We start from the raw sequence: 16,111 nt of genomic DNA on the forward strand, positions 1-16,111 counted from the left end.
ATATATATAGACATACAACAGACATGAATACAATTCTACATTCTATACGTCTTTCCTGTGTTCTTACTGGCGCCACAAGTGCCGAGAAAGAGGCAGTAACTGAATATAGTCATCAGCAACTTTGTTCTTTTTAAGACAGATGTATCTGCATGTATCAGATTTGATAATCCCGAACACGCACGTTGTCTAGGGCATGCAATTGACGCGAAGTTTACAACTATAGACCATTTACGCATCATGACTATGTGTAGGAAAAGAAAAAAAGAAAGGCAAAACACTGCATCAATGTATGTGGGATTATCCTTATCCTTACTCAGAATCCAGAACGCTCCTTGATTGCCTTTAAGCAATATCAATCTAAGCAACATGCGTGTTGTTGTTGTTGTTGTTCCCGTTTCTTTCTTTCTTTCTTTCTTTTTTTTTTTTTTTTTTTTTTTTTTTTTTTTTCCTTTCTTCCTGCATGGTATAGCTCTAATTGCTTAGTCTTCATTGATTGCTTGATTGCTTGATTGCTTGACTAAGACTACTAGATGAAACTACATGAGTATGTATTAGTGACTCCCTCCTCCCCTTTCTCTTCGGTCATAATGCATCCTTGTTGTCTGTCTTTCTATCTTTTTTTTCTTCTTTTCTCTTTTCTCTTTTCTCTTTTCTCATTCTTCTTCTTTTCTGCTAACGCAAACCACTCTTACATGTACTTTGGGCAAAGTATACATATAATTTTTTGTTAATGTACATGTATGATGTCGTAGCTAATTTATTAGTCGTTTTGGGTCTGAATTAATTCCTATAGGATGGGAAGGAGTGGCTGGGCGGGACTTGGCATTGACCCTCTCTCCCTTGTCCCATTTTCCCCCTCCCCGTCACAAGTCCAGTCAAAGGCGCGTGAGCAACATGGTAAGATGTACATGTAGACTAATTAATGGTCAGCATAGAAATTTATCCCAAACGGATTCTTTTATGGGATTTGCTGACCCAATGGTTTATTTTTTTTTCTTTTGCTTTCCTCTCCCACCTCCTCTCTTTGTTCCTTCTCTTCCAAACAAGGAACAAGAACAAAGAGGGAGAAAGAGGAGAAAGATCGTTGGTTGGTTAAATTGGTTGAGTTGGATGAATCGGTTGGATTGGTTGATTGATTGTTCCTTTTGTAATTCTTTTTGATCTCTTTTCTTTTTCTTTTTCTTTTCTTTTCTTTTCTTTACTTTACTTTACTTTACTTTACTTTACATGTGAAAAGATCGCGCTAAAAAACAACATGAAAACGAATCTCGCCTTCCTTCCTCCTTTCCTCCCTCTCTCCCCCCTCTTTTCTTCTTTTCTCTTTCGATTCTTACTTGAATGCGGAGTTTTTTATTATTATTATTATTATTATTATTATTTTACCTGTGAGCTCTTGAATTTATTGCGGGTTGAAGAAAAAAAAAAAATAATAATAAAAAAAAAAAAAAAAAAAACGTCCGATAATCGATTAATGAGATAGAGTGATGGAAAATGAGGGATTGCGGAATACTTGTGCGCAATAATTGATGTTGTTTACTTCCGTAAGGTCAGGTAATGCAAAGTAATGCAAAGTAAGGTAGGGTAAGGTAAGCCAAAAAAAAAAAAAAAAAAAAAAAGAGAGCAAATAAATAGATACATCAATATTTTTTCCCTCCATTTATTTTCTGCATGATTGTCCCCCCGCTCGGCCCCATCTTTTTCAAAAAAAAAAAAAAAGAAAATAAAATAAAAAATAAAAAGAAAAGAAAAAAGAAAAAAAAAAAAAAAAAGAAAGTAAGAAAAGGGAAAGAGAAGAAAAAATAGAACAAGATAATCCCCCGAGAAATTTTGTTACCAATAATCACACAAGAAAAGAAAAGAAAAAAAGCAAAAAGTAAAAGCAAAGCAATGTTATGCAAGGCAACGTAAAGTCTAATGGGAGCGATTAAAAAGAAAAAAGAAAAAAGAAAGAAAAAACTATAAAGCCCATTTAGGAGAAGAAGAGCGTAGAGCATATACATGTATAGAGCGCTTACAACTCTGAAAGAAACAAGATTTAGTAAAAGAAAAGAAAAAAAAAAAACTTTACCCTCGCTTTTTTTTTTTTTTCTTTTTCTTTTTCTTTCAGGCTTTCAGGCTTTCTTTCTAGCTTTCTAACGCTTACAAGTATACATTTACAAGTTTGTTTTTTTTTTTTTATATTCCAATGAGCCCACTCCAACTTCCAACTATGTCCCCCCTTTTTTCCCGCCCAATTTACGGTTTATCGTTATTTCTTTTTTGCTTTGCTTTTGCTTTTTTGCTTTGCTTGGATAGGATAGACGAACGAAATGCTCAGAAAGTCAGCTGTCATCGGGGGCTAATTATCTCCTTCCCTTCTCTTTCCATTTTCCCGCCATAAAACTTTTTTTTTTTTTTTTTTTTTTTTTTTTGTCCAAGATGGATTGGAGGTGGAGATGGATGGATAATCCAGACAGGTAACTTGCTTACCAATTTATTTATTTTTTTTGTAATGCAATCCTTTTCATTCTATTTAAGCATGGATACATGTACATACATGTATACTACTCAATTAAAGAAAGAAAGAAAGAGAGAAAGAAAGAAAGAAAGAAAAATCTAATAAATGTTGGATGAATATGACAATTGTGATGAGATGTGATTAATACGACAGACGTAGTAAATGCGATAAACGTGGTAGATGTGACTAAGCTGGTTGCTATAGGAAGAGGAACAGGAAGCAAACGTGGAGGGGAGAGGACGTTTGCATGGATGTAAAACATGAAATGGTTCTTGAAACCTGCAGAATTGTCTTGCATGCAACATTACTTGATGGCATGGTGGCACAAGCAAAAAAAAAATAAAATAAAGTCAGGTACAAGCCGTACATGTATGCAAACTGTACATGACTTGCAGCGATTCCTTTTCAAGCCAAAAAAAAAAAAAAAAAAAAATGAGAGAAATCATGCTTGCTAGACTAGGAAAAGATAAAAAAAAAAAATAAAAATCTCGTCTTGTGAAAGCCCCAGGATTTCTATCCACAGTTTTTTTTGTCGTTACCAATCCGATGTGAGGCATCCTACTTTTCTATTTTTTCCTTCTTTTCTTTTTTCATGTGCTGTGTACCTGTTGGCCTTGTGAAAATCGGGTGCTTTTCCTAAGCAAAGCAAAGCAAAGCAAAGCAAAGCAAGCTCATTTGTATGTCCTGGTCATGTCAAATGCAACCTGTATTTACGAGCCACATTAGAGCAGATTACATGTGTATAATATATAATATGGTATATATAATATATATATGTATGTATATGTCCTATATGTTTATCCATGTACTTCTGCATGTAGCCTAAGCACTCGGATCCCTTTGTCATGATGTTTCTTTCTATGCACGCCAGGTGCAAGGGCCATCAAAAAAGTAGCCGATACCCAAACCTTTTTTTTTTTAATCTTTTTCTTTATGCTGACGCCATTGAATACAACATATACATGTGTCCTTCAGAGCATATGCATCAAGAGGAGAATAAGGAAGGAAGGGAAAAGAGAGAAAAAGAGAGAGAGAGAGGGAGAGGAAGAGAGCAAGAGAGAGGAAGAGAGAGCGCGCGAAGGAAGGGAAGAGGGGTTAGGGAGCCTGTAGTTTAGTTTGCGGAGCAGTAAAAGAATAAAAAAAAAATAAAAGCGTCCGCGTGTTACCCGCCAATTTTTTTTTTTTTTTTTTTTTTTTACTTTATGCTTTTTTGTTTTTTCTGTATCCCAGGGGAACCGTGCCCTGTTTTTTTTTGTGCTCTTTCGGACGAAAATCCCCCGCAAGATCAGTGCTCAACAAAGGGAACAAAGGATTGAAGGCAGGAAGCTGCATCATGATTGGATAGCTCGGCTATTTTCCCTCCATGTCAGGTACACAAAACAAACAAACAAATAAGCAAAAAAAAAAAAAAAAAAAAAAAAAAAAAAAATGCGAAATGGGTGTTATCCAACCAAGTTAACTACAGTCGTTAGTTAGTTAGTTAGTCAGTTAGTATTTATGCCAGAAAGGAAGGAAAAAATAAAGTCAAACTGTTTGGTCGAATGACCGTTATATAATACAATATAAACATACCCATGCCCATACCCAGGAACGTTTATTTTCAGGGACAATGTCAGCAACGACAATAAAAAACAAAAAACATTAAAACAAAAAACAAAAAAGTGTAAAAAAAAACAAAACAAAAAAGGAAACAAAAAAAAAAAAAAAGAAAAAAAGAAAGAGAAAAAAAAGGCCTAAAGAGTGAAGAGAGCTAAAGAGCTGGAAGAGCTGGAAGAGCTGAAGAGCTGGAGGATTGGAGGAGGAATGGCAAGTATTTATCATAGCGTGCAGAAGGCTCATAGCCTAAACTTGATTCCATCTTTCTTTTTTTTTTTTTTTTTTCTTTTTTCTTTTTACAAGAAATGAGGGTGGAGCACAGAAACTGGTTGAGGAGAGCGATGAAAAGAGTCCCCTCAGAATTTGTAGTTACATAGTCAGACCTACTGGAACTATTTTTTTTTTTCTTTCTTTCTTTCTTTCAAGGAGAAAAGGAAAGGCAGTGGCAATGAGCGCATGAATGGATGTTACATATTCATCAAGGGTTCAAGTGTATGACAAAGAGAGTGGCAAGAAATCCTTGTAACGCGTTACACGCTTTTTTTTTTTTTTTTTTTTTTTTACGTTTTAAAAATAGTTTATGGATGGACGTGTTAACAACAAAAAAAATAAAGAGAGAGAGAGAGAGAGAGAAGCTTGAAGTTCTATGAAACATTCTCAAGCATCAAAAGCATGTTTAGACGCGTTTTCTTTCTCCTCAATGAACACAGGGTCATTATTACTAATTCCTTCATTGCTTCCCCTAACCCTCAAGGTTAATGGGTTACATGAAAAGGATGAAACAATCGTCATGATGTTTTTTTTTTTTTTTTTATAGTTATTATTAGTATACGATGGTAGATGCTTCAAAACAAAAGAAAAACAATTGAAAAACAAAAAAAAAAAAAAAAAAAAAAAAAAGAAACAAGGAAATAACGGAGCAAGGAGAAAGAGAGAGAGAGCGAGAGAGAGAGCGAAGGAGAGCGAGAGAGTGCGTGAGTTGTACTCCTTGTAACGTCCCATCTGTTACAATCTCAAGGCAGTTAAATATCTATAATGCAGTATCAGGTCATGTATGATCACATTCCTGGCCCTGTATCTGCGACATTCTCAAGCAATTAGATGATTAAACACGAAGACTAAGACATAGGAGAAAGGGTCCAAGCAGCCATTGACATTATTAAACAAGTGTCTAATTGCCCAATTGCCCTATTTTTACGTTATAATTAAACATAATATAATATGGTTAATACCAATAGAATGGAATAAGAAAAAAACAAAAAACAAAGGCATTTGATGCCAATAAGGTGTTTTCGTTTGGTGTGTCAAGTTCAATAAATATACAAAGGAAAAAGAGAGGAAGCAGGATCGACATGTCAGGGACGAACAAGAGATTAAAAAAAGAATAAATATAAAAAAAGAAAGAGGATGTGCGAGTGTTTGAGAGAAGGGCGCGTCTCGATCCATTTCAGACTGAGACACGTTCGTGTCAAGGGCCGCTAACAGCTCTGTTGCAGAACGGTCGTACACACATACCCAAAACTTCCAAAAGGGTCAAAAGACTGATTGAAGGTTTCAAGAAGGAGTATCGTACGCAGGTTGATAAAGCCAGAGAATGTAAGAATGGAGGGAAATAATAATAATAAAATAAACAAATAAAACAAAGATTGAAGAGAGAGAGAGAGAGAGAGAGGAGGGGCCACCAAAGTGAAATGCAAAAAAAAAAAAAAAAAAAAAAAAAGACACAAAGCGTGCGACCGTGCTCAAAAATCTCGCCGAGAGAGGGCCCCTACATGTCTTGCTTTCTGTCAATTTGTGTGCCTTGCATTATTCTATTCTGCAGCGCTGCAGACCGATGGTCTACTGATCAGCAAAAGACCGGTTTCTTCTTCCTGTTCATTCACTCTCTCTATTTTTCTTTCTTTCTCTCTCTTTTGCTCTCTCTCTTTTGCTCTCTCTCTTTTGCTCTCTCTCTCTCTCTCTCTCTCTCTCTCTCTCTCTCTTCAATCTTTCTCTCTGTTGCTCTTTCGTCTCTTTGATTTCAAGCATCTGTGATATTATATATATAGACTCGATTTTTTTTTTCTTTTTATTGCAAATGTGAATGCAAGTCTGCTAGTATGCCAGTATGTTAGTATGCTAGTATAAAAAGAAAAATAAAAGAGACAATGATGAGAGAAAGTATGAACAAAAGTAGAGTGATCCTTTATCGATGGGGAATAGTTGGGCGGAGGTGTAAAAAAAAAAAAAAAAAAAATGACTTGTCTTGTCTTTGGTCTGGTCTGTCTTCAAAAGTCTTTTTAAATGGGTTAAATGGGTTAAATGGTTAGGGGAACAACAGCTGACGCTCATTTTTTTCTTTGGAAGCAATTACGATCGGAAACACTATTTTAGTCCGCAATAGTTGAATGTGCAGGAACAAAAAGAGAGGGAGAGAGCATGCTTATATGGAGAGGACATCGTTGTCATGTTCAATAACAGAAATGTATAACACAATGCATAGCGACTGAATGAGACATTAAGGAATTCAATAGTCGATTGAATGTAAGGGAATAAATAAATCAATCAGTCCATCATCGATATATATATATATATATATCTATTATAGAATACAAACCTCAATTGAATAAACATATATATACTTTACACATGTATATCATATCATATCGTATAATATTAATATTTATATATATATATATATATATATATATTATAACATATGCATATTAATAAATATACACCAACCCACAGATATACTCATAATCCATTCAATCGATAGATAACATATATATATAGTATACATACACATATAGAATAGATAGTATTTAGATAAATATGTATATATAATAGAATAGCTTTCAATGGGATTGAACGGGCATTTAGTATAATAAATAAACGAAAGAGTAATGTAAAGAAACCAAAAGTGCTCTTTCTCCTTATCCCTCACTCACAGACCCTGTCGGGGACTCACTTCGCTGATTTTTTTCTCGTCTGTCGCCTTTCCTTCTCAAACCGTATATATACTTCTGAATCCCACCTTTTCTTTTTCTTTTTTTTTTGTTCCTCATCCTCCTCCTCCTTCTTCTTCTTCACAACGCAGAGAAAAAAAAAAAAAAAAGCTGCAACAAACCATTCTAATACATACTTCTCCCTTCGGCCTTTTTTTTTTTTGTTACTTCCTCGAGACATCCAAAGGTTCCACCTTCCCTTCATCTTCTAAAACATTTCTCACATCGTCTTGGTAAGACAAACTACTCTTTTTTTGTTTTACTTCCCTTCTCCATTCTTCTTCTTCCCCTTTGGAGACCATGGGCTCACTAGTTCCTCAGTGAGGGAGCAAGCTTGATCCCATCCATCTTGGTTACTCCCTATCACTTTGTAGCTTTTGTATAGGCGCGACTTGACTGACCTTTTATTTTGTTTCTAACGATGATTTCATTAGACATCCATAATAATTCCATCACAAAGACTTTCTACAATGGACATCTCCGCAATTCAAAGTAAGCTTCCAACCCAACATCCATCTCTTTCCTTTTCGATCCTTAACCTATTCCCTTTCCTTCCCATACCCTCTCCACACTTGAAGAACCGAGACATCATTTGCCACTCATCCCCTATGCCCCCCAACTACTTCAGCTTACCCCTCCTTCCACCATGCTTACATGTTACACATGGGTAGACATAGTCATTAACCAATCATCCTTTCAATTCTCCACTCCCTTCCAGACTTTGAACCAAGAAAGTTCGCCCCCATGCCTGTACCACAACCTCATATGCACCAGATGACTGCCTTCAAGGCACCACTTCAGATCCAGGCTCCTCGCGTTCTTGAATTCACTCCCCAGTTCGGCAACGAGGGCTCCACCTTCACTGTCACCCTCCAATCAAGCCCAGACAGGTCACTCCGCATTGGCTTTGGTACATTGGTCGTCGACACAAAGCAATATGCTGCCAACGGATACGTTACCCTCAGCTGCACAGTCCCCAACTTCTCCATCACAAAATGGTTCTCCAACAAGGTCCCTCTCTATGTTCTCCAGATGGAGAACGATATGGTCTTGGAGAGCTGGCCCTTCGGTGACTTTACCTACTATGATGATCCCCAGAGCAAGCGTCTTAGCACCGACCGAAGCATATACGCCCAGACCTTGAACCAAAGCCCTGTTGCCAACAAGAAGCACATCATCGACATTGACATGAGCTCACCCTTGTCCTCCGCAACCACCAGCCCTCTCACCAGCCTTCCTCGCCGTAAGTAGTAAACTATCTCTTTTTTTTTTTTTTTTTTTTTTTTTAATTCTTTTTCGAAAAGATTTATATAAAAAAAAAAAAAAAATTTCTAGACTAATCAAACTTTTTTTTCCCCATCCAATAGATGACTACTCCACAGCCACCAACAACACAATGACCACGATGACACCTGCTGCATACTCTCGACCTGGATATTACAATACCAGTAAGTAATCAATCATTAATGTATCAACTTTATTATCATCGCCCCTCCCCCTTGATTATTGCATCCTTCTAACGATCTTTATTTTATTCTTTCTCACTTTAATTTACAAATAGATCAAATGATGACCTCTCAGATGCCCTCATACTCACAAGCTGATCTCACCGCTACCTCGACCTACGCCATGACCACAGCCACCAACAGTACCGGTTACATCCACCCTTCACAGCCAATGACCACTCCTTACCCCAGTGCTAGCATCAACTCGGCTCTCCCCATCAGCAGCTATAGCCCTCCTTACTCCAGTCTGTTGAACAAGGCCAACCTCAAGTTCAATGGCAACTTGGAAGACATGGCCATCAACTGGAGCGGAGAGGAGTGGGAGTCCCACCGTCGTCTTGTCCAGTTCTGGAGACGTCAGGACAACAGCGATATCTACTGCAACTTTGCACCCGTTGCTCCATCTCAGCGCCAGCCCAACAGCATTGTTGTCTCCTGCATCTACTGGGCCGAGAAGAACGACTGCTTCTTGACCTCGGTCGACTGCATCTACTTGTTGGAGTCCTTGATCGGAGTCCGGTTCACGGTTGAGGAGAAGAACCGAATCCGTCGCAACCTCGAGGGATTCCGTCCTATTACCGTCTCAAAGTGCAAGCCCGAGAGCGCAGAGTTCTTCAAGCTCATCATGTCCTTCCCCAATCCCAAGCCCAGAAACATTGAGAAGGATGTGAAGGTCTTCCCTTGGAAGGTTCTTTCCTATGCTCTCAAGAAGATCATCAGCAAGTACACTGCCTCCTACAGCAGCACAGCCAGCATCCAGAACGAGGCTTTCCACAACATCAACTTTCCCCATGGATCGACCCTTCCCTTGACGGCACAACAGCAATCTCTTCTCGAGTCCAGCATGAGTGTATAATGAGCGAGCGAGTCTTTTTTTTTTTTTTATTTTTATTTTTCGCATCACTTTTTTTTTTTTTTTTATTTTTTTTATTATTATTATTATTATTATTGTTTATATATATATTCGCCATCATCTTGCATCCCTCTTTCTCGTTCATTTTGCCAGCATTGCATCTTGGGGAGTTTTCTTTTCTTTTCTTTTTTCAGTCCTGTGTCATAGTTTCCATGCTTTTTTTTTTCTTTTTTTTTTTCTTTTTTCTTTCTTTCTTCTCGCTGTTTAATCCTTGTAGTCTAGCTCCTTTTTTTTTTTTCTTCTTTTTTTTCATGTATATTTTTCTCCTCTTTTTTTTTTTTTTTTTCTTTTTATTAAATGTTTATCATGTTACATTATTCTTCAAAGAAAAAAAAAATTTAAAAAAAAAAAAAAAAAAGCAGCCATATAATCTGCAGCAAATAAATTGAAAAACAAAAAACTTCTTGATCTGTTTGATTTGTGCTTTGGTTTGACTGCTTTTAACTTTGAACAAAAAAAAAAAAAAAAAATTGCTATGCTGAACATGCTAAAAAAAAAGATATGCAAGTTGGGGGAAGTGGAAAAAGATCCAACTCACTAAACCCAAAAAGGGGAGGAGGGATTTTCAAACTCCCATCTTTTTAGCTTCCTTCTTTGTCGTCATATTTTTTTTTTTTTTTTATTTCTTTTTCTATTTCTATTTCTATTTCTTTTTCATTTTCTTTTTCTATGACATAAATGAAGGTGACAGTGCGTCATTCATCAAATCAAATCAAATCAAATAAAAAAAAAAAAAAAAAGAAAAGTCGCTGTTCTTATGACGCGTTTTTATTTTATTCCGCAATCCATAAAGTCCATTACATTAAACCCTACTAGTACCTTCCCTTCCATGATATAACAATATAGATATTCTTCTTTCCATTAAAACCAAAAAAGGAAAAAAAAAAAAAAAAAAAAGCCACATGGCAAAAGAGAGTTAAAGTTTGTCTTATACACATGTACATTTATACCATTTATACATCTGGACACTATTCCTGGATTCCAAAAAAAAAAATAGCCAAAGTGGTTTCTTTTCTTGAACACAAGAAAGTAAGCAAGCGAGTAAGCAAGAGTCTAAGCAAGTGAGTGAAAAAAAAAAAAAAAAAAAAAAAAAAAAAAACGGCAGCCGTTGGGAGGAGAAATTCATTCTTCCTTAAATCCTGTGCTCGTTCTTGTTCTTGTTCTTGTTCTTGTTCTTGTTCTTGTGTTACCATCATTGTCTTCTGCTTTGTTTCCTTGTAATCCTTTCACGGATCTAAAGTTAGTTCAGCTTCATCAACCAGATACTGATATTTTTTTCATGTTGTAAAGTTGGCAGCAAGAGTGCCAGGGTGAGATGAGGAACCGCTTTTTTTTTTTTTTTTTTTTTTTCACAAGCCATCAAAGAGCTGGACCGTTAATTCATCACGTGATATGTCTGATTGCTAGGTGGGGTGGATTGGGCGAGGCATTTAGGAATATCAGATACGGCTGTCCGGGGAAAACTCTGTCCGCTTTCGGATGGTGCGGGAGAGAGAAAGAGAGAGCATGGAACGAAGAGCAGTCATAGTTGTGTATGGGAGAGAGAGGGAGAGAGAGAGAGAAAGAAAGAGAGAGAAGCATCATCTGATCGCTGTCTGTGTTCCTTCATCCTTCCTTCTTTTCCTCATTCACTTTTTTTTTTTTTTTTTACTTTTCATCATCTCTTTTCTCCTACTTTACACTTTATTTTTTTATTTATTTTTTTTTCCTAAATATATACCAAGTAGTGTAACCAGCAGACATGGATAACCCACTTTTGTCAGTTCTCAACAACACACTCACGACTGTGTCTAGGGGGTTGCAAGCTGTGCCTGGTTCTGGAATTGCTATTGACTACATCAAGAACTCTTACCAGAATGATCCCTTCCGAGTCGTCCTTGAACTCGGACTGGCCATCTACGCAGTCAAGTATATGCTATCCAAGAAATATCGCATTGATCAAAACCATGTTCAATTGACAGAGAAGGTTAGGAAATAGGATTAAAATACGGATTTGGATATGGATTTAGATACAAATTTGGATACGGATACAGATATGGATACAGATACGGATACGGATAGACAGAGGGACCTCCAACTACAACTCGCCTATTGCTTTATGTGCTTTGTCCTGAACCTGACCTTTTTCTTTCTTTCTTTTTTTCTTCTTCTTCTTCTTCCTCTTTCCACTTTTTAGGAAATCGATGAACTCGTAGCAGAATGGCAACCAGAACCTCTTGTCCAGCCACTGTCGGATATTCAGCGCATGGAACTTGCGAAATCCCAAATCATTGTTGGGTAAAGAAAGAAAGGGGCAGATCTCATTACCTATCCCGACTGTCAAAAAAGAAAATCACACATTGTTTATTGACAGTATCTTTTTTTTTTTTTTTTTTTTTTTCTTTGGACCTTCCCCTCTTATTTGGAAAAAAAAAAAAAAAAAAAAAAAAAAAAACTCGTTTTTCAAACAGAGCTCAAGGACCAAAGCCAAAGGTACTTTCCACTGGAAAGAACTTGCTAAACCTTGCTAGTGTGAATTACATGGGATATACTACAAATGAGGATATCAAGGTAAATGAATCATGGACAAAAGCACAAAAGGAAAACTCTTCTCCTGTTCTCTCTCTTTCTTTGGCTGACATTCCTGTTATATCATTATCTAACTCTTTAATCCTTTGACGTATAATTTATTTCCTTTCATTTCACAGAAGACGGCCGTCGAAACGTTGCACAAGTACGGTGTAGGTTCATGCGGCCCTCCTGGATTCTATGGAACACTTGGTAAGGGAGGAAAACAAGACAAGAAGTAACAACGAGGAAATAAAAAACGGAAAGCGGAAGGAGGGGGGGGGGGGGGGGGAGGAGGATTTTTTGCTGCTACTGTTACTAATGATCATACTGATGCTTTATAGATGTTCATATCGAGCTGGAGAAGGATATTGCACGCTTTTTGGGAACCGAATCGGCTATCATCTATGCTCAAGGCTTCTCTACCATTGCCTCCGTCATTTCGGCCTTCTCTAAGCGTGGAGATATCATTGTTGCGTATGTACCAATTATAGGCCTTTATAACTGTTTCTTTCTTTCTTTCTTTCTTTCTTTCTTTAACCTTTCTTTTTTCATATTCTACTGTCACTATTACCATAGCGATGACGGATGTAACTTTGCTATCCAGAAGGGAACCCAGATCTCGCGCTCTGTTATCAGATGGTTCAAACATAATGATATGGAGGATTTAGAACGCGTTCTTGAATCCATCCGCCTTGAAACATTGGCAGTAAGAGTCTGTTCACTTTTTTTTATTTTTATTTTTTATTTTTTTTCCTTTTTCCTTTTTCCTTTTTCCTTTTAATTCAACACGAGTTGAAAAAGCACAATGATCGGTGAGGATATTCATATGTGCTTCTCCTTACTCTTTTTTTCTTTTCTTATTCTTTTGAATATAGCACAAGAAGAGACCTTTGACGCGCCGCTTTATTGTCACGGAGGGCTTGTTCCAGAACTATGGTGACATTGCGCCTCTTGACAAGATCATGGAGCTGAAACAAAAGTACAAGTATCGAGTGATTTTGGACGAGTCCAACTCCTTTGGTATCATGGGCAAGACAGGACGTGGTATGACCGAAGTGTTCAACATCCAGCCCAAGGAGATTGATATGATTGTTGGATCCATGGCCAATACTCTTTCAGCCGCAGGGGGGTTCTGTGCAGGTGCCAAGGAAGTTGTGGATCATCAACGCTTGTCAGGTCAGGCCTTTGTCTTCTCTGCATCCATTCCTGCTATGCTTGCTGTCTGTGCATCAGAGGCTATCAAGATCCTTAGTTCGACTCCTCAAGGCCCCAAATTATTAAAGGATCTGCAAGCCAATGCTTCAGCGTTCAGGAATGTCATCATTACTGCACCACAATGGATCGAGGTCAGTTCCGCTCCTGAGTCTCCAATCTTGCACTTGCGGTTCCCCAAGGCAGCCCTGACTACGGCTGGTGTCCAAACCCGAGATGATGAAAAGTTGCTTCTTCAAGAAATTGTTGATGAGGTATGTATACACATATATATATATATATATATATATATATATATGAAGTGATTCTATCAGCTGATCTTGCGTTAAGAGAACGGCCTCTGGCATGTATGCATGCCTGAGCCTTCAAAAAGTTGTTTGTTTATTGTTTATAAAAAGGAAAAGAGAGAAGAGAGTCTGTTCTCACTTTATTTTTTATTTTTTATTTTCTGTTTCATGTCAAAAATAGGTGGCTATTAAAGATGGTCTGTTGATTACAAGAGCCAAGTATGTTGAACATCAGGAAAAGTATCTTCCACGTCCATCGATCCGTATTTCGATTTGTGCAACACATTCAAAGAAGGAAGTCGAGAAGGCAGCACAGGCGATCAAGGCTACGTTTGGAAAAGTACTTGGTCGACGTAAATGAAGCGAAAGCCTAAGCTTCCACCGGTTGTTTAAAATCTTGAATCCTTAACAGACTACAAAAAAAAAAAAGAAAAGAAAACCTTGACAACAAACACGCTGGTTGATTAGGCAGAAAAGAAAGAAAGAAAGAAAAAAAGAAAAAATAATACATTGTCTTGGAAAGAGAGGAATGTGCGTAGAGAAGGAGGTTTCATTTCGACACATGTATATTTTATTTAGCCATTCATAGTACTTTAAATATATTATAATACTAATACTAATACTAATACTAATACTAATACTAATACTAATAATATATATCATCAATAATAACATTAATATATATAACAATATGAACTTTAAGAAGAATAAGAATAATGCATCAACTAAAACATACACGCGCGCGCACAGTCCTTGCTTCTGAGACCGGGGACATTACTTTTCTGCATGCTTACAAACAAGAAGATGTCCCCCTACCCAACTGCCCTATTTTAAATTGTATTATGAAACATACATTGCAGGGAAGAAAAAGAAAAAAAAAAAAAGAGTGCACGATCTAGGCAAACATTCTCTTTATAATCTTATATGCATGTGGATATGTAAACAAGTGGTACAAAAACTCATTACAGGGGTGTAAATAAAAAGTTGTATTAATTGAGGTTGCCACCAAAAAAAAAAAAAAAAAAAAAAAAAAAACTTAGCAGTCACATGTTACACGCACGTCCAACTATTACTTTTTTTATTCTTCGCTTTTTTCCGATCCTCTTCACTTCCCAGTGCATTGTCTTCATTGACTCTTTTCGTCATGTTCTCATCAAAGCTGATCACTAAATGTAATTTTAGCCCTGTAACAACAACCTTTACGAGACCAAGGCAAAGCACATTCCCGTCTCGCTTTTATTCTCAATTATCGTCTTCTTCACCTTCTCCTCCGTCTCCGCCTCAGAAAACAACCTTTAACAGACCTCCACCAGGACATACCAGTGCACGAGCGCCACGTTCGTCTACCACATCGAATCTGATCACATTCCTGGCTGCATCCTCCATTGGTGCTGCTGCTTACTTTTATCAATGGAACAAATACCGTGACGAGAGTGGTGTCCTTAGTGGCAGTGGCAGTGGCAGTGGCAGTGGCAGTAGTAAAAGTAAAAGTAAAAGTAGTAGTGACAATAGTGGTTTAACTATTGAAAAATGGACACCTGTGCTCTTGAAAAAGATCACGCCTGTATCCGAACATACATCCTTATTCGATTTCCAATTACAGAAACCCTGTGTGTTTCCTGTCAGTAGTGCAGTTTATGTAAAAGATGACGAGATTCAAGCAATGCGAGCATACACACCTATTCATTCATTGGAAGAAGAAAAAGAAGAAGGACAGGGAATAGGGCAGGATTCTTTTCAATTGTTGATCAAACGTTATGGAGAAGGGCAGGTATCTAGGTTCGTGCATTCTGCAAGACCTGGACAAAAGATTGAGATGCGAGGACCCATCTTGATCTGGCCTGGTAGCCGATCGGATCTGGCACAGTGGGACGAAATTGGCATGGTAAGGAAAATAATAATATACTAATAATAAAAAAGAAAGACTATCGAATCATTCATTAATTGCTCAAATAAAAATTCTCTCTTTTTTTTTTTTTTTTTTTTTTTTTTTTTTTTCAGATTGCTGGAGGAACGGGGATTACGGCAATGCTTCCTATTATTTACTCAGCATTGACACATCCTGATAAGAAGATCAAGGTCTCATTGTTATTTGCTGCACAGGTGCCAGAGGAACTGTACTTCAAAGACCAACTGGATCAATTGCAAAAGACCTATTCCAATCAGCTTTCTGTTGTCTATACTGTGGATAAAATACCCTCCTCTCCTACACCAACAACAACAGCTGAGGAATGGAAAGGATATGTAGGATACGTAAACCAGGACATGCTAAAGGGCTTGATGCCTACGCCAAATAAGACACTGGATGCTCCTGCTCCTGCTTCCTCTTCTCCTCCCGAGAACCAAACAGATATTGGCAATGGTAATAGTAATGGCAATACAACTGGAAAATCAATTGTCCTGATCTGTGGACCTGAGAGTATGGTCAAGCATGTGGCAGGTTCCCGAGGCATTAATGGTCAGGAACCTGTCCGTGGTATTTTGGGAGCTATGGGTTATCAAAAAGATCAAGTCTTTCGCTTCCCAAACTAGGATAATAAAGCATGGATTAATATTAAAACGTG

At 37.4% G+C, this 16,111-nt stretch overlaps 4 protein-coding genes across 4 annotated transcripts; 3 read left to right on the top strand and 1 right to left on the bottom strand.

Moving 5' to 3' along the window:
* Positions 1 to 7,824: 7,824 nt before the first annotated feature.
* BCR41DRAFT_375344 (hypothetical protein) lies at positions 7,825 to 9,441 on the top strand (the record flags this gene model as incomplete). The annotated part of the gene is made up of 3 exons (XM_022026943.1): positions 7,825 to 8,323; positions 8,448 to 8,528; positions 8,642 to 9,441. The coding sequence occupies 3 exons, from the start codon at positions 7,825 to 7,827 to the stop codon at positions 9,439 to 9,441; spliced, it is 1,380 nt and encodes a 459-aa protein (XP_021876012.1).
* A 1,696-nt stretch (positions 9,442 to 11,137) lies between these two features.
* Positions 11,138 to 14,019, top strand: BCR41DRAFT_363724 (serine palmitoyltransferase 1). Its single transcript, XM_022025933.1, has 8 exons — positions 11,138 to 11,464; positions 11,675 to 11,775; positions 11,949 to 12,048; positions 12,186 to 12,258; positions 12,390 to 12,522; positions 12,625 to 12,754; positions 12,924 to 13,514; positions 13,729 to 14,019. Exons 1-8 carry the CDS (start codon positions 11,240 to 11,242, stop codon positions 13,906 to 13,908), a joined length of 1,533 nt encoding a protein of 510 aa, XP_021876013.1. The 5' UTR covers positions 11,138 to 11,239; the 3' UTR covers positions 13,909 to 14,019.
* BCR41DRAFT_363725 (hypothetical protein) lies at positions 13,730 to 14,215 on the bottom strand. Its single transcript, XM_022025934.1, has one exon. The coding sequence runs from the start codon at positions 14,208 to 14,210 to the stop codon at positions 13,953 to 13,955; it is 258 nt and encodes an 85-aa protein (XP_021876014.1). The 5' UTR covers positions 14,211 to 14,215; the 3' UTR covers positions 13,730 to 13,952.
* Positions 14,216 to 14,661: 446 nt separating this feature from the next.
* On the top strand, positions 14,662 to 16,110 carry BCR41DRAFT_390354 (hypothetical protein). The gene is made up of 2 exons (XM_022028210.1): positions 14,662 to 15,432; positions 15,549 to 16,110. The coding sequence occupies exons 1-2, from the start codon at positions 14,692 to 14,694 to the stop codon at positions 16,077 to 16,079; spliced, it is 1,272 nt and encodes a 423-aa protein (XP_021876015.1). The 5' UTR covers positions 14,662 to 14,691; the 3' UTR covers positions 16,080 to 16,110.
* Position 16,111: the final 1 nt, after the last annotated feature.

The sequence above is a fragment of the Lobosporangium transversale genome, assembly GCF_002105155.1.
Source record: "Lobosporangium transversale strain NRRL 3116 chromosome Unknown BCR41scaffold_65, whole genome shotgun sequence".
Lineage (NCBI taxonomy): Eukaryota > Fungi > Mortierellomycota > Mortierellomycetes > Mortierellales > Mortierellaceae > Lobosporangium > Lobosporangium transversale.

Coding starts and splice junctions, on each gene's coding strand:
- BCR41DRAFT_363724 (XM_022025933.1), top strand. CDS start 11,240: ATGGATAACCCACTTTTGTCAGTTCTCAACAACACACTCACGACTGTG. Junction 12,049..12,185: donor CTACAAATGAGGATATCAAG/GTAAATGAATCA, acceptor TTCATTTCACAG/AAGACGGCCGTCGAAACGTT. Junction 12,259..12,389: donor TGGATTCTATGGAACACTTG/GTAAGGGAGGAA, acceptor GATGCTTTATAG/ATGTTCATATCGAGCTGGAG.
- BCR41DRAFT_363725 (XM_022025934.1), bottom strand. CDS start 14,210: ATGATATATATTATTAGTATTAGTATTAGTATTAGTATTAGTATTAGT.
- BCR41DRAFT_390354 (XM_022028210.1), top strand. CDS start 14,692: ATGTTCTCATCAAAGCTGATCACTAAATGTAATTTTAGCCCTGTAACA. Junction 15,433..15,548: donor AGTGGGACGAAATTGGCATG/GTAAGGAAAATA, acceptor TTTTTTTTTCAG/ATTGCTGGAGGAACGGGGAT.